Source organism: Hyperolius riggenbachi, chromosome 10 (genome assembly GCF_040937935.1).
Source record: "Hyperolius riggenbachi isolate aHypRig1 chromosome 10, aHypRig1.pri, whole genome shotgun sequence".
NCBI lineage: Eukaryota > Metazoa > Chordata > Amphibia > Anura > Hyperoliidae > Hyperolius > Hyperolius riggenbachi.
The window spans coordinates 2,628,768-2,646,661 of NC_090655.1; the positions used below are offsets into that span (position 1 = coordinate 2,628,768).

A 17,894-nucleotide genomic window follows, 5' to 3' on the forward strand; every position below is an offset into this window, starting at 1 on the left:
GTCACTGCGCTATGAGTGCGGGGAGGAGTGACCCTGGGCCGTGACGCCGTCACTGTGCTGTGAGTGGGTAGGGGTGACCCCGGACCATGACGCTGTCACTGTGCTGTGAGTGGGGGGAGGAGTGACCCGGGACCATAACGCTGTCACTGTGCTGTGAGTGGGGGGAGGAGTGACCCAAGACCATGACGCTGTCACTGTGCTGTGAGTGGGTGGAGGGGTGACCCAGGACCATGACGTGGTCATAGTGCTGTGAGTGGGGGGGGAGAAGTGACCCGGGATCATGACGCGGTCACAGTGCGGTGAGTGGGGGGCAGGAGTGACCCGGGACCATGATGCTGTCACTGTGCTGTGAGTGGGGGAGGAGTGACCCGGGACCATGACGCTGTCACTGTTCTGTGAGTGGGGGAGGAGTGACCCGGGACAATGACGCTGTCACTGTTCTGTGAGTGGGGGAGAAGTGACCCGGGACAATGACGCTGTCACTGTTCTGTGAGTGGGGGAGGAGTGACCCGGGACCATGACGCTGTCACTGTTCTGTGAGTGGGGGAGGAGTGATCTGGGACTATGACACTGTAATTGTGCTGTGAGTGGGGAGGAGTGACCGGGGACTAGGACGCGGTCACAGTGCTGTGAGTGGGGGAGGGGGAGTGACCAGGGACCATGACGCTGTCATTGTGCTGTGAGTGGGGAGGAGTGACCGGGGACTATGACGCCGTCACTGTGCTGTGAGTGGGGGGGAGGAGTGACCCGGGACCATGACGCCGTCACTGTGCTGTGAGTGGGGGAGGAGTGACCCGGGACCATGACGCCGTCACTGTGCTGTGAGTGGGGGGAGGAGTGACCCGGGACCATGACGCCGTCACTGTGCTGTGAGTGGGGGAGAAGTGAAGATCTCGGGACCCACCAGCAGATGCCAGCGAGAAGAAAGGCCATGGATAACACTTACTTGTGTCCGAGGCAGGCATTGCTGATCTGCTGGTCACAGTGGCGGCCCATCCAGCCGGTCTCACAGTGGCACACCGGCCCAGTGGGGGTGTTGGGCTGGCATATCCCATGGAGGCAGAAGAGCTTTTTGCAAGGTTCACACCCAGGAACCACGCCGGGCTTCATCTGAGTCTTGGTGAAGTCCTGGAGCTCGTTGTTGATGTAAAGGTTCCGGATGCAGCCGTGGAAACTGGAGCCATTCAGAATCTGCCAGAGGCGGAAGGCTGCAGAATTCACATCTACCGGCATGCCTGAAACACAGGAGGGAGGAGCTTACTGCTTCATGTACCTGCAGCTCATTGGTCAGCAGAATCACTACACTCCTCCTTGTGGCTGGTGATGTCATATAGCGGGGACAGGGACTCTACCTGCATAAATACTACAATATCTCGAAACAGTGACCACACCACTCACATCTGTGTAAATACCTATCTATACTTGCATATAAGCCAACCTGCATATAAGCCGAGCTACCAACTTTTCCCTCGGAAACCAGGAAAAAGTGATTGACTCGCGTATAAGCCCCCTCCTCATAGCCAGATGTGCCCCAAGGATGATACAGCTGTGTCTCAAGACGCCACTAGATGATGTCATAGATTAGAAAGAATCCCCGATCATTGCACCGCTGACACGCTGCTTGCACGCTCCGCTCCACAAGCCAGGGGACACAGGTAGTCTTGAGCAGCGCACTCTGCACACCATGTTGCAGGGGATGGGGGGGCACAGACACAGCAGGGAGCCAGCTGGTGTAAGCAGGATCAGTAGTGCACGATCCTTACACTCCTTTGCCAGTAACAACACCTGCTCCACCATCTGTTCTGCTCCACTGACTCGCATATAATCCAAGGGGGTAATTTTTCAGCACATTATTTGTGATGAACAATTAGGCTTATACGCGAGTATATACAGTAGTTGTTATATATTTTCATGGGACAACTGTGAATATATGACACAATGTAAAGCAGTCAGTGTACAGCTTGTATAACCGTACATTTACTGTCCCATCAACACAACTCAACACACAGCCATTAATGTCTAAACCTCTGTCAACAAAAATGAGTACACCCCTAAGTGAAAAATGACAGAATTCTACTAAGACATTTTCCCTCCCCGGGGTCATGTGACTGGTTAGTGTTACAAGATCTCAGGTGTGAATGGGGAGCAGGTGGTGTGTTACATTTGGTGTTATCGCTCCAAGTTTATATATGGATAGGCTTATATTCAGGTACATATACAGTAGCTGATCTTCTATGCCATGTTTTTGTATATCTCTGCTGTATGTCCTGTAATTCACAATCTGTACTAGCGGCAGTTGTGGGGTTTGCAAGTCTAGTACATGCTAAGAGATCATGGCAATTGGTATCAAAAACACAGGAGTCTGTTGCTTTAGATACTTTAAAGGACAACTGAAGTTAGAAGGAATTACATATGGCAACCTCCATATCCCTCTAAGCAATACCAGTTGCCTGGCTGCCCTGCTGATCCTCTGCCTTCAATACTTTTAGCCACAGCCCCTGAACAAACATGCAGCAGATCAGGTGTTTATTGTCAGACCTGACAAGATTAGCTGCATGCTTGTTTCTGTTGTTATTCAGATGCAACTTCAGCCAAATAGACGACCAGGTCTGCCAGGCAACTGGTATTGTTCAAAGGGAAATAAATATGGCAACCTCCATATCCTTCCCACTTCAGTTGCCCTTTAATGTGGAGATTAGAGAAACAAAGCTTGTCCAAAGCAAGTGCAAACCAAGCTAAACTGTATAAGATGTAATTCAAACACAAATTCAAATCAAACATACATTCAAATCAGAATACTAGAGTCAAACACAGCCAATCTGTGGTTTTTACTTCTGCATTCCCCCCCGGAACACTTACCTCCTACATAGAGTGGCGTTTCACTGTTGAGTGAGTAGTGCTTCCCAAAGTTGTCCATGGTCATGGGTGCGCCGCCATCAATAGACAGATTAACCATCTGGTCAAAGGTAACCAGCTCCACGGTGTGGAACTGTCCATCGTTGATTGTCTCTGAACTGATAGAGAGAGAAGACGAGGAGTAAACACTCTCATTATCCCTCTATTCAATCACTAATGACTCTCTGGGGGATAAGCAGAATGCTCCACTAATTCCAAAATTAAACAGCGGCGGTGTGGGCATATGGCACGGCGTACCATCTGCCAATGACCCGGCTCCACCAACGCCCCCCCAGACAAAGGTATCCGATCACCCAGACGGGCAGCTGTATTATTAGGCTGGACCTCATCCCTTTATTAGCATCTTCCAAACATGAACCCAATCATTATTCTCCGAGCTCTGGAGACCACTGCAGGAGGCCACACCAAGAGGGCTTATTGTGTGCTGGGCCTCAGTCTGAGCAATGATTTCACTGCTGGTCAGAAGACAACACTGCCTAACCATCATAATCACACAAATTGTAGGTATAAGGTGTCCCGGTACTAATCCCCGCACAAAGGATTGAGGCCCGAGCAGAAGGAACAGTGATCACAGTGATACTGGCTGCATTACCTTTATCACAGGGATACCGTGGAAGCTGACACTCACACACACTTGTGCGAGGGAGAGGGGCGGTGCACGCTAGCTGTGAGCACAGGGATACCGTAGAAGCTGACACTCACACTAGTGTGAGGGAGAGGGGAGGCTTTCATTCTTTATAAAGATATTCCCGAAAAAGGATTTAAACAATGATGCTGCCCAGCTTCCCTGCTTGCTACACAGTTTTTTGGCAGTTGGACAGAGCAACTGCCATTCACTAAGTGCTTTTGAAAATAAATTTATCCCTGAGAATCCCCTATAAAGAGATGGACTAGTCCAAAACCTGTCACTTCTGTCAGATTTCTACTACCTACTGTAAGTGACAGCAACATAGGAGAAAAGTAATTTATGGCTCATTTTACTCTGGAAAAAAATGTACTTCTTATTTGTATATGTTTGCACATATTTTAAATTTTACAGTTTTCCGCTGTAGTGCCCCTTTAAGGAGCCAGAGACACAGAGTACGGAAGTGGTTAAAATAAGTCTCCAGCACTGCATAAATCAAATGTTATGTAGATTTTATGCAAAGTATGCATGGCAAGTCATTTTTGTTTTGAAGGTAAAGCCTTCTTTTCATTTTTCCTGGTCACATGATTATGCCATCAGGAAGCTGCTGAACCAGATGCATGCTGGGAGATAAATCCTGTATTAAGATGGTGAATTTCTCTCCCAGCATGCATCAGCAGCTTCCTGTAGGCATAGTCATGGGACCACAGCCCAGATACATATACAAAGAGCTGTAATCAGGTGAGTATTTATCACCCAGACATCTGATGACTTCTCATCTACAATTAGGATGAAACAATCACCAAATAACTAATAACCTGAAATATGATTGTGATTCACAACATCAGCACAGCACAACAAATCGGTGTGATTTGCCAGACGGCAGAGATTGTAATCTAAATGTACTTCATATAGTGATGCCCCAGCTGTACCATTGCTGTAATACTGTTTATTTCTGGTTTCCCCCTCTGCTTTTCTCTTGTGTATGCCGCTAATTACATGTTATACACCAAAGTAAAACGATCTCTTCTGATGAAAATGATTGTTATAACTGGAATCTGTGTGATATCTTGCTTTATTCCACACTTGATAAACCTGTAGTGAGGTAACAAATATTCAAATCGGGACAAGAAATGCCGTGTGTTGTATGCTGCAGGGCATTCATTTTGTACACTATATACAGTATATAGTGATCAGTGGTGTAGCTATGGGCCCCAGTGCAAGTTTTACATTGGGGCCCCCCTAGCACTCTATAAATAACAATGAATACCAAAACCTGCCAAGGACAGCCCCAGTATGAGAGGTCCAGGAAGGGGATGGGGAACAGCTTGTTAATGATTACTACTATTCAAAGCATCTATAGAAGTGATAATTACCAGCATAGCTAATACTTTGGTTGAGGGAGAGCCCCATAGGGCCTCAATGCTACCTCTGCAACCCCTATATTGCTACCCCACTATTAGTGATTGTAGTTATTTTTTTAAGTGTACATACAGTGTAAGATAGAGACTGCAACATAAGGCTCTCATATTGCACGGATCACCTGCTGGCCTGTATTTCATTAATGACAGAGTCAGTGGAGTCCTGCTCCTCGGCAGAACGGTCATCGCTTTTTTCCCAAAGTGTTTGGGAGCTCTGTGGCCACGCCCACTTGCTTGTTGCAGCCCGCCCCCTGCTCAACAGTTGCAGCCTAACTGGCTGCTGAGCTGGGGGCAGGCCACGGCAAGCATGTAGGGGTGGCCACAGAGCTTCGGAAACATGGCCGCGGCTGCCTTACAGATGGAGGAGGGCGGAGTCTCTGTCATTAATGATGTGGGTAGGTAGGGTGATCACTCTGTCATTAATGATGTGGGTAGGTAGGGTGAGCACTCTGGAGTAAAAAACACAGATACTACACTATTGGGGCGCCTGGTGTCTGTCAAACAATTGAAGCAAATGGTGGAGAGAAATGGGTACTCACAAAAGGAGGTTGCAGACGAGCAACCAACCAACCAGTAATACTGGATGTGGTCGCTCTCTTGGTACAAAATAGCTCTAGATGGTTACGAGGGGTAGAAAGCCCAAACCAAAAAGGCGACCTCTCCCAAAGGAGGGTGTGTGACACAAAGAGGTCATTAATGAATTATGGGAGAGTGGGTTATTAACCCTACCGATCCGTGCAGCAGTAATGGCGAGCCTCACATTGCAGGATCTCTCTTGTACACTGGAGAAGAGCACTACAGTGTGCAGAACCTGTTTGTTACCTGTAGATGGCAGAGCTAGGGAAGCTGCCGGGGTCGTAGCTTACTCTGACGTGACCTTGGTATAATTCTACTGCCATGTGGTCACGGTCTCCATTGTAGAGCAGAATTCCATTGTCTTCATCTGTAGAGACCTGCATTGTGGAAGCACAGATAGAAGGTGTTATTTATGGCATGTTTCCCAATTATTCTGCAGAGATGTGGCTGTATTAGCCCTCGCTAGGCCACTGAATAGTCTCTTTCATGGATTATAATTACATCTTCTTGTTTCGCCACTGAGAATGTCCATCATTTCTGCTGCTGATAGATAGGGGGCGCTGTTTAGGACAATCCGATGAGGCCAGCATGACCATTTAGTTAGGCGCATTCTGTACAAATGTGGTAAACTATCAATATCTACCCTTGGTGCTGGATGTTTTTTTATTACCTGATCCTTTTTATACCCCAGCTCATCCCGGCGCTTCAGGCAGGACATTGTCCCTCCCCAGCTCATCCCGAGGCTTCAGGTAGGACATTGTCCCTCCCCAACTCATCCCAGTGCTTCAGGTAGGACATTGTCCCTCCCCAGCTCATCCCGGAGCTTCAGGTAGGACGTTGTCCCTTCCCAGCTCATCCCGGAGCTTCAGGTAGGACATTGTCCCTTCCCTGCTCATTCCGAGGCTTCAGGTAGGACGTTGTCCCTCCCCAGCTCATTCCGAGGCTTCAGGTAGGACATTGTCCCTCCCCAGCTCATCCCGGAGCTTCAGGTAGGACATTGTCCCTCCCCAGCTCATCCCGAGGCTTCAGGTAGGACATTGTCCCTCCCTAGCTCATTCCGAGGCTTCAGGTAGGACGTTGTCCCTTCCCAACTCATCCCGGGGCTTCAGGTAGGACATTGTCCCTCCCCAGCTCATCCCGAGGCTTCAGGTAGGACGTTGTCCCTCCCCCGCTCATTCCGAGGCTTCAGGTAGGACGTTGTCCCTTCCCAGCTCATCCCGGGGCTTCAGGTAGGACATTGTCCCTCCCCAGCTCATCCCGAGGCTTCAGGTAGGACGTTGTCCCTCCCTAGCTCATTCCGAGGCTTCAGGTAGGACATTGTCCCTCCCCAGCTCATCCCGGAGCTTCAGGTAGGACGTTGTCCCTCCCCAGCTCATCCCGGAGCTTCAGGTAGGACGTTGTCCCTCCCCAGCTCATCCTGAGGCTTCAGGTAGGACGTTGTCCCTCTCCAGCTCATCCCGAGGCTTCAGGAAGGACGTTGTCCCTCCCCAGCTTATCCCAGGGCTTCAGGTAGGATGTTGTCCCTCCCCAGCTCATCCCGGAGCTTCAGGAAGGACATTGTCCCTTCCTAGCTCATCCCGGAGCTTCAGGTAGGATGCTGTCCCTTCCCAGCTCATCCCGGCGCTTCAGGTAGGACATTGTCCCTTCCCAGCTCATCCCGGCGCTTCATGTAGGATATTGTCCCTCCCCAGCTCATCCGGAGCTTCAGGTAGGACATTGTCCTTCCCCAGCTCACCCCGGCGCTTCAGGTAGGACATTGTCCCTTCCCAGCTCATCCTGGCGCTTCAGGTAGGACATTGTCCCTCCCCAGCTCATCCCGGCGCTTCAGGTAGGACATTGTCCCTCCCCAGCTCATCCCGGCGCTTCAGGTAGGACATTGTCCCTCCCCAGCTCATCCGGAGCTTCAGGTAGGACGTTGTCCCTCCCCAGCTCATCCCGGGGCTTCAGGTAGGATGTTGTCCCTCCCCCGCTCATCCCGAGGCTTCAGGTAGGATGTTGTCCCTCCCCAGCTCATCCCGAGGCTTCAGGTAGGACATTGTCCCTCCCCAGCTCATCCCGAGGCTTCAGGTAGGACGTTGTCCCTCCCCAGCTCATCCCGGCGCTTCATGTAGGACATTGTCCCTCCCCAGCTCATCCCGGCGCTTCAGGTAGGACGTTGTCCCTCCCCAGCTCATCCTGGCGCTTCATGTAGGACGTTGTCCCTCCCCAGCTCATCCTGGCACTTCATGTAGGACATTGTCCCTCCCCAGCTCATCCCGGCGCTTAATGTAGGACATTGTCCCTCCCCAGCTCATCCCGGAGCTTCATGTAGGACATTGTCCCTCTCTAGCTCATCCCGGCGCTTCAGGTAGGACATTGTCCCTCTCTAGCTCATCCCGGCGCTTCAAGTAGGACATTGTCCCTCCCCAGCTCATCCCGGCGCTTCAGGTAGGACATTGTCCCTCCCCAGCTCATCCTGGCGCTTCATGTAGGACATTGTCCCTCCCCAGCTCATCCCGGCGCTTCAGGTAGGACGTTGTCCCTCCCCAGCTCATCCTGGCGCTTCATGTAGGACGTTGTCCCTCCCCAGCTCATCCTGGCACTTCATGTAGGACATTGTCCCTCCCCAGCTCATCCCGGTGCTTCAGGTAGGACATTGTCCCTCCCCAGCTCATCCCGGCGCTTCATGTAGGACATTGTCCCTCCCCAGCTCATCCCGGAGCTTCATGTAGGACATTGTCCCTCCCCAGCTCATCCCGAGGCTTCATGTAGGACGTTGTCACTCCCCAGCTCATCCTGGCGCTTCATGTAGGACGTTGTCACTCCCCAGCTCATCCCGGAGCTTCATGTAGGACATTGTCCCTCCCCAGCTAATCCCGAGGCTTCATGTAGGATGTTGTCACTCCCCAGCTCATCCTGGCGCTTCATGTAGGACGTTGTCCCTCCCCGGCTCATCCCGGAGCTTCAGGTAGGACATTGTCCCTCCCCAGCTCATCCTGGCGCTTCATGTAGGACGTTGTCCCTCCCCAGGCCATCAACAGGAAGAAGCGCTCGGTGTCCAGTGTGAACAGACCTGTATTGCGACACTCAGCATTGTGCTCTACTATTCAGAACGTATTGTGATATAATACTATGGATGCTGCCATATATTACATACCAAGCTTATAGGGATGTATGTATTACACCAGGGATGTAGAGGTTTGATAAACTGAGGAGTGGGATGACTTTTGTACCTTTGTCTCCCCAGCTCTATATTATACTGATGAAGATTATCAGGCAGATACTGCAATGGTCTGTAGTACAGTGTCCTGCTGCTCACCTGCAGTGTGATGTTCGCTCGAGGCCAATTCTGGAGGTCTGTGAACTGCAGGTAGGTGTCTCTGTCCACAAAGTTGACGCTCAGCAGCTTTTCACACCTGCTTCCTCCAAATCCCGCGAGACACTGGCACACCGGGCTGCTCCCCAGCTCCAGGCACTTAGCTCCATTCTGGCAGTCGGCTAGTTTACACGGACTGGGGAGGACGGATGCCGGAGGCGGCATTTCACAGAGCTGACCGCTGGAAGAACAAACACGAGTGACTCCACACACATCCTACTGACAGCCAATCACTGCACAATGTAAACTGCTTACAGAATGAGTGACTTTCCCCAAAGCAATTCCCCTGGAATGGTGGCAGCTATACAATTGTGTGATCAGTTATAATTCCCTACTCCCCTACCCTGGCAAGGAAGTGCTAAGATCTGAATGGGGGGGGGGGGGGGGGAGTAAGGGATATGGAGGCTGCCATAATTATTTCCTTATAAACAATACAGATTGCCTGGCTGTCCTGCTGATTCTCAGTTTCTAAGGCAGGGATCATTGTCCTGCTGATCCTTAGCATGCAAAATCACATATAATGTAACTCTAATGGGCCACTACAAGAATGGCATTGCGGTGCGACCCACAATGCAATTTTATGCAAGTTCTACAATTGCACAGCGAGTTCCTTCTTCTCGCATACTGTATGCAGATCACATGTGATTTACACAGTGTTTTCCTATGGAGACACATTGTCGCATGAGTTTTTTGTAAAGATCTAGTAATGTTGAAAAAGAAGAATAGCAGTGATAGGGCCGGGTTCACACAAGCGTCCCACGGCTAGCGAGCAGGAAAGCATTTGGGTCATCTTTGGCAGCGCTTCCTAAGGCTTGCCGTGTTTAATCCCAGAATTTGGATGCGGAAGCGCGGCGCTTTCCAGGACTAAACGAGACGACGGGAAGAATCTGAAACGAGCGTGTCGTTTGCACAATTAACGGTACGGGAGCTGTCTGTTCATTTCACTGCCGCGCAGTCCCATCGTTTAGTGCCGCAGACAGGGCAGTCTAAATCGGTCATTATGCAAACAAATATGCTGTTTAACCCGCCCCCCTATCCCCTGCATGCTGAAAACGCACATTGTGACACTTGACCGCAAACGTCCAAAGGAAATGACATTACATGACGTGCGATTTTTCATTCCCGCCAAACGCATGCGATTCAACCAGAAGCGATTCCTGCCTTAGCCATAGTCCTGAAAAAGCATGCAGGTCAGGTGTATTCCGAGTAAAGACGGGGAGGGAGGGAGAGCGAGAGATTGTCCGTCAGACACACAGTATCTCAGACATACTCCGCTGTGCTTGTACCTCTGATCTCCTCTGTGTGAGGCCAGTCTGCATGGAGGAGACACAGTGACCGCTCCACTTCATCAGAAGGTAAGAGGATTTGTGTCAATGGGATTTCAGCTCAGAATAGTCCTGTAAACAAGTAATGCTGCCCAATGGATTCCCTAATGTGCTCTTCTGCAGCCACTGACCAGTCTTAGCTACTCCATTCATTTAACGTTTTAACAGCCGGAATCACTGGAGACGCGGCAAAGCGGCTTTTGCCATGAAAGTTAAAGGATCGCTAGCGTGAAAATGTGTAAAATGTAAAATACACGTGTATAAAAAGTCAATTTCCCCCAGAGTATACGGGCGAAACTCGAAACATGAGAATATCCTGCAAAAATCCATTCATTTCAGTAATTCAGCTTAAAAGGAGAAAGTAATCTATGAAATAGACTCATTACAGGCAAAGCGAGATACTTCAAGCCTTTATCTGTTATAATGTTGATGATTATGGCTTACAGCTTATTATGGGAACCCCAAAATCTCAGCCCATTAGACTATTGTGAAAAGGTTCAATATTCTCGGCACAAAGTGTCCGACTCCAATCAGCTTATTCATCCCAAACACCCGCAAAGGGTTCCTGTTCCACAGATTACATTCACCTTGTAAGCTGAATTACTAAAATAAATGGACTTTTGCACGATATTCTAATGTTTTGAGTTTCACCTGTAGTCACTATAAATGCCTTTTCTCACAGTAAGCATTTAAAATCTGATAGGATTTAGACTAGTCCATCTCACCAGGGGGGATTCTCAGTGTTCTTTACTCTTTACAAAACCCCACCCTGGTGGCCGGCCTTCCCTACTCGCTGCACTCTATTTTGGAAGGTGGACTGAGCAATTGCCGTTCAGTAAGTGCTTTTAAAAATAAAGAAAGCAATAGCCTCCTACTGGGGAATAGACGCTCCTCCTGCACTAACCCGACTACAACAAAATGTTGAATTTAATACCACAATGGAACGTAAACTCAAACCTTTCAAGGGTTTCAAACTCAATTTACCTGGGGGCCGCAGAAGGCAAAGTCAGGATGAGGCTGGGCCGCATAAGGAATTTCACAATCGCGGCGCATCGCCGTCTCTGCCCGCCCCTCTCACTCTTCCTTCACAGAGAGGGGCGGGGAGAGGCGGCGATCCGTGCAGCGATTGACATCAGGAGGGGCAGAGCTGAAGCTGAAGGCTCTGCCCCTTCCAGGAAATGCCGGCGGATTGCCCCTCCGGGCAATTTGGGGGCTCTGCAGCCCTCGTTTAGCGTCGGGGATGCGGCGGATTACTTGGGAGCACTGAAGCGAACTATAAGGAAGCTTTTGCCGGCGGGGGCCACAAAATATTGTATCGAGGGCCGCAAATGGCCCGCGGGCCGCGAGTTTGAGACCCTTGCTTTAAACCCCAATGCAGATAATGCTTTAAATCATAAACTGCTTTGGCCCCCTATCCCGTCCAGCGAGACAAACGAGCAAACCCAATAGAAAACCCAATGTACAAACTGAGACTTTGAATTTTTGTCACTCTATTCACAAACACCAACTACCAAGTCCAGTCTGGATAGACAATCCATTACATTAATGTTAATATACCGCTCTTTGATCACCAAGGTGATACGTTCTATACTAATATATTTTCTTCTCTTAGATTTAAACTTTGAACTAACACAATTATGTTGCTTAGTTCGATTGTTACCTATTTTTCTTTTTCAGTTCAATGTCAGCATTACTAGCTTCAAACTTTAAACTACCATTCTCGACTTACACCAAATTTCCTTCCATATTACAGGCACTTAAGAAAATTGGTATCTCTTTATCACACAATACCCTACACGCTATGTGAACTATGATGGACACTACTGTTTAGGGCTCGTTTCCACTGTAGCGGTGCGGAATCGCCTGGATTCCACCGCTGAAGAAATCGCATGCGGCTGCGTTTCCGCATGCAGATTTACCCGCGATTCCGCATGCGATTTAGCATGGCAAGGAGCCATGCGAATTTAACCATGTCACTGCCTGTGTTAAGTTCCATTGGCTTTCATGCGAAATCGCATGCGAAATCGCGGGGAAATCCGCATGACAAAGCCGCATGCGATTTCCCTATTGAATACATTAGCGGCGATTCGCCCGCATTCCTGCCGCACACGAATCTGCACGACCCTGTCGTGCAGATTTTCAGTGCACCGAAAAACGCCGCCGCCGCACACGTGGAAACAGCCCCATCCACTAACATTAAGTATGCGAATCCGCATGCAGTGCCCGCATGCGGATTCGCTATAGTGGAAACGAGCCCTTATATTATACACTCATAATGTTCTACCTCTGTTGAATTACCTGTATGTCTAAAAATTCAATAAAAAGATTATTGTTTAAAAAAAATAAAGAAAGCCCTAAGAATCCCCCATGAGGAGTTAATGTTTGTTCACACTATGAGCATTTTCGATTTTTTTTTTTTTTTTTAAGCACCGGTAATTTTTAAAATCGCTTTAAAAGCGCTTGAGTAATGTTGCTCCATGTAAGCGTTCTCACATGAGCGATGAGCTTTCTTTCCGAGCGCAAACGCAGCTCCTGGACCATTTCCTGAGCGTCTGTAGCCACCCCCCCTCCCCATCCCCCTCCCCCCCTCACATGGAGCGATGAGCTTTCTATCCGAGCGCAAACACGGGTCCTGCACCATTTCCTGAGCGTTTGTAGCCACCCCCCCTCCCCATCCCCCTCCTCCCCCCTCCCCATCCCCCTCCTCCCCCCTCACATGAGCGATGAGCTTTCTATCCAATCGCAAACACGGGTTCTGCACCATTTCCTGAGCGTTTGTAGCCACCCCCCCTCCCCATCCCCTCCTCCCCCCTCCCCATCCCCCTCCCCCCCCCTCACATGAGCGATGAGCTTTCTATCCAATCGCAAACGCAGCTCCTGCACCATTTCCTGAGTGTTTGTAGCCCCCCCCCCTCCCCATCACCCTCCTCCCCCCTGCCCTTCCCCCTCCTCCCCCTCACATGAGCGATGAGCTTTCTATCCAATCGCAAACGCAGCTCCTGCACCATTTCCTGAGTGTTTGTAGCCCCCCCCCTCCCCATCACCCTCCTCCCCCCTGCCCTTCCCCCTCCTCCCCCTCACATGAGCGATGAGCTTTCTATCCAATCGTAAATGCAGCTCCTGCACCATTTCCTGAGCGTCTGTAGCCACCCCCCCTCCCCATCCCCCTCCCCCCCCTCACATGAGCGATGAGTTTTCTATCCAATTGCAAACGCAGCTCCTGCACCATTTCCTGAGCGTCTGTAGCCACCCCCCCTCCCCATCCCCCTCCCCCCCCCTCACATGAGCGATGAGCTTTCTATCCAATCGCAAACACGGGTCCTGCACTATTTCCTGAGCGTTTGTAGCCACCCCCCCTCCCCATCCCCCTCCCCCCCCCCCCCTCACATGAGCGATGAGCTTTCTATCCAATCGCAAACGCAGCTCCTGCACCATTTCCTGAGTGTTTGTAGCCCCCCCCCCCTCCCCATCACCCTCCTCCCCCCTGCCCTTCCCCCTCCTCCCCCTCACATGAGCGATGAGCTTTCTATCCAATCGTAAATGCAGCTCCTGCACCATTTCCTGAGCGTTTGTAGCCACCCCCCTCCCCATCCCCCTCCTCCCCCCCTCACATGAGCGATGAGCTTTCTATCCAATCGCAAACACGGGTCCTGCACCATTTCCTGAGCGTTTGTAGCCACCCCCCCTCCCCATCCCCCTCCTCCCCCCTCACATGAGCGATGAGCTTTCTATCCAATCGCAAACACGGGTCCTGCACTATTTCCTGAGCGTTTGCGCTTCAATGCAAGGTATAGGGAAAGCGCTTTGAAAAGCAATTTGCCGAGTGCTTATTAAAATAAATACATTGTATTTATTAACTTCCAGGTCAAAGAGTTCACTTCCTGATTGTAGTCGGGAGGAGAAAAAAAAATCACCAAACAAAAACACTTAAAAAAGCGCAGATCACTCTGAAAAGCACAGGGAAAAACGCTCACACAAGCGCTCAGCGCTTGCGATTTATAATGTGAACAAGGCCATACACTGCAAAAATCTGACAGAATCCACAGGTTTTGGACTAATCTATTGTAGGTAATAGCAACATGGGGGAAAAAAGAAATCTATAGTATATTTTACTCTGGAACAAATGTACATTTTATGCATATGCATTTTACTTTTTTTTTTTGTGATAATGGTCTTTAAGTGCACTTGAGAAAATAAGACTTTAATACATTTGAGAACAGAGGGTGATAAGCCCTCCAGATCTGAATATAGCAGCTGACGGTTCACTAAGCAGACATACGTCACCTCTCTGCTTAGAAATGTGGTCATGTGGACTGAAGCAGCCCTGCTGAATGCATTGGAAACCGGCTGAGGGCTGGATTGCTGCGGTCTAGCTCGACATCATCATACTGCTCAAACTGTGGAGGAGGGCATAGACTGAATTCTCTAATAATAATGCTGCTAGAAGCTCGGGTGGTCTTTGAGTGGGAGGGGCCAGTATAGGACTCCTGACCAATTAAAACAGGTTTTCACAAATAACCCTAACTATATATGGATAAGGAGGCTGCCATATTTATTTCCTTGTAAGCAATACCAGTTACCTGGCAGTCCTGTTGATATTCTGGCATAAGTAGTGTCTGAGTCAAAACCCTGTAACAAGCAAATGGTTAATCCAGTAAAAGCTGAAAAGTATTTGAGACGCAGGATCAGGAGGGCTGCCAGGCAACTGATATTGTTTAAAAGGAAATAGATATGGCAGCCTCCATATACCTCTCTCACCTTGGGTTTCCTTTAACAAGCTAAACCTTAAAACCTCCCAAACCTACAGGCTGGAAGCACACTTGTAAAAAAACAATGTAAAATCCCCGGGAAACATGCAATTAAGACAAGTGCGCCCCCTGCCTCAATTTCAGGAAAAATGAGCTTGGACCCATTTCCCAGCTTGCTACCATCTTGGAAAGGAGGCGTGGCTAAGGCACCTGTCCCCGCCCTCTGTGCCGGCCACTTACCTGTAGCCCCCGATGCACTGGCAGGAGTAGCCGTTCACCTCATCCACACACTTGGCATTGTTCTGACATCGGTGGTCCTGGCAATCATCGTAGTTGTGGCTGCAGTTCTCTCCTCCGTAGCCGGGAGCGCACTCACACCTAAGAAACAAACCATAGAGGTCACTGCTAGCTGCAATGTCACACAATGAGCTCACTGACGCACACTGACACGCTCACTGCACACTGACACGCTCACTGCACACTGACATGCTCACTGACTCACACTGACACGCTCACTGCTCACTGACGCACACTGACACGCTCACTGCTCACTGACACGCTCACTGCTCACTGACGCACACTGACACGCTCACTGACGCACACAGCCAAGAGTCAGGCCTCACATTATCACCATTCTGATTGGCTGATCACCATCACAATACTCAGCCCCAGGAGGACAATAAATACTGATGAATAGAATGATCATTATTCAAATCTATCTACATTCTATAAGCCAGCAACAGGTGAGGCTCCTCCCCCTGACTCACATGGGCGTCACCCCCTTCAGGCTGAGCAGTGAGAGGACAGGTGAGGCCCCTCCCCAATGACGCGCATGGGGGTCGCCCCCTTCAGGCTGAGCAGTGAGAGGACAGGCAAGGCTCCTCCCCACTGACTCGCATGGGCGTCACCCCCTCCAGGCTGAGCAGTGAGAGGACAGGTGAGGATCCTCCCCCCTGACTCGCATGGGCGTCACCCCCTTCAGGCTGAGCAGTGAGAGGACAGGTGAGACTCCTCCCCGCTGACTCGCATGGACATCGCCCCCTACAGGCTAAGCAGTGAGAGGACAGGTGAGGCTCCTCCTCACTGACTCGCATGGGCGTCGCCCCCTCCAGGCTGAGCAGTGAGAGGAACTTTATGCTCCTCAAACCCAAGACCAGTGTAACTGCATGATTTATACTCACCTGGGGCTTCCTCCAGCCCTACGAGGACCATGGGTTCAATTGCCGGCCACTCTGTTCACCCGTCCTGAGCTCTTTTACATCGCCCAGTTGCACTGCTCTGCGTATGCGCAGCCTAGCTGCACGCGCTTCCATGGCCGGAAGCGTTCTGTGCTTGCGCAGTACTATTGCACAGTAGGGATGATCAATAAGATGCAATTTTTTCTAAAATTATGCTAATTTTTATGCAAATGTATGCAGTTTGAAAACTCGGAACAATTTGCATGGCTGTGATCATCCCTATAGCACAGGAGCAGAACACGCCCAGCTACTGGAGCAGAACACGCCCAGCTACTGGAGCAGAACACGCCCAGCTACTGGAGCAGAACACGCCCAGCTACTGGAGCAGAACACGACCAGCTACTGGAGCAGAACACGCTCAGCTACTGAAGCAGAACACGACCAGCTACTGGAGCAGAACACGCCCAGCTACTGGAGCGGAACACGCCCAGCTACTGGAGCGGAACACGACCAGCTACTGGAGCGGAACACGCCCAGCTACTGGAGCGGAACACGCCCAGCTACTGGAGCGGAACACGACCAGCTACTGGAGCGGAACACGCTCAGCTACTGAAGCGGAACACGCTCAGCTACTGAAGCGGAACACGACCAGCTACTGGAGCGGAACACGCCCAGCTACTGGAGCGGAACACGACCAGCTACTGGAGCGGAACACGACCAGCTACTGGAGCGGAACACGCCCAGCTACTGGAGCGGAACACGACCAGCTACTGGAGCGGAACACGACCAGCTACTGGAGCGGAACACGACCACCTACTGGAGCAGAACACGCTCAGCTACTGAAGCAGAACACGCTCAGCTACTGAAGCGGAACACGACCAGCTACTGGAGCGGAACACGACCAGCTACTGGAGCGGAACACGCTCAGCTACTGAAGCAGAACACGACCAGCTACTGGAGCAGAACACGCCCAGCTACTGGAGCGGAACACGCCCAGCTACTGGAGCGGAACACGCCCAGCTACTGGAGCGGAACACGCCCAGCTACTGGAGCGGAACACGACCAGCTACTGGAGCGGAACACGCTCAGCTACTGGAGCAGAACACGCTCAGCTACTGAAGCGGAACACGACCAGCTACTGGAGCGGAACACGACCAGCTACTGGAGCGGAACACGCTCAGCTACTGAAGCAGAACACGACCAGCTACTGGAGCAGAACACGCCCAGCTACTGGAGCGGAACACGCCCAGCTACTGGAGCGGAACACGCCCAGCTACTGGAGCGGAACACGCCCAGCTACTGGAGCGGAACACGCCCAGCTACTGGAGCGGAACACGACCAGCTACTGGAGCGGAACACGCTCAGCTACTGGAGCGGAACACGCCCAGCTACTGGAGCGGAACACGACCAGCTACTGGAGCAGAACACGCTCAGCTACTGAAGCGGAACACGCCCAGCTACTGGAGCGGAACACGCCCAGCTACTGGAGCGGAACACGCCCAGCTACTGGAGCGGAACACGACCAGCTACTGGAGCGGAACACGACCAGCTACTGGAGCGGAACACGCCCAGCTACTGGAGCGGAACACGACCAGCTACTGGAGCGGAACACGCTCAGCTACTGAAGCGGAACACGCTCAGCTACTGGAGCGGAACACGACCAGCTACTGGAGCGGAACACGCCCAGCTACTGGAGCGGAACACGACCAGCTACTGGAGCGGAACACGCCCAGCTACTGGAGCGGAACAC

General features: G+C 51.0%; 1 protein-coding gene across 3 annotated transcripts in view; it reads right to left on the minus strand.

Moving 5' to 3' along the window:
- The window catches only part of SLIT1 (slit guidance ligand 1), a 617,918-nt gene that overhangs the window by 7,509 nt on the left and 592,515 nt on the right, over positions 1 to 17,894 (minus strand). For all 3 annotated transcript variants that reach the window (XM_068257843.1, XM_068257844.1, XM_068257845.1), the window contains 5 exons: positions 15,207 to 15,344; positions 8,837 to 9,074; positions 5,785 to 5,915; positions 2,860 to 3,014; positions 947 to 1,235 (listed from right to left, as the gene is read on the minus strand). In XM_068257843.1, the coding sequence (XP_068113944.1) occupies positions 947 to 1,235; positions 2,860 to 3,014; positions 5,785 to 5,915; positions 8,837 to 9,074; positions 15,207 to 15,344 (951 nt within the window). The remainder of the gene's footprint in view (positions 1 to 946; positions 1,236 to 2,859; positions 3,015 to 5,784; positions 5,916 to 8,836; positions 9,075 to 15,206; positions 15,345 to 17,894) is intronic.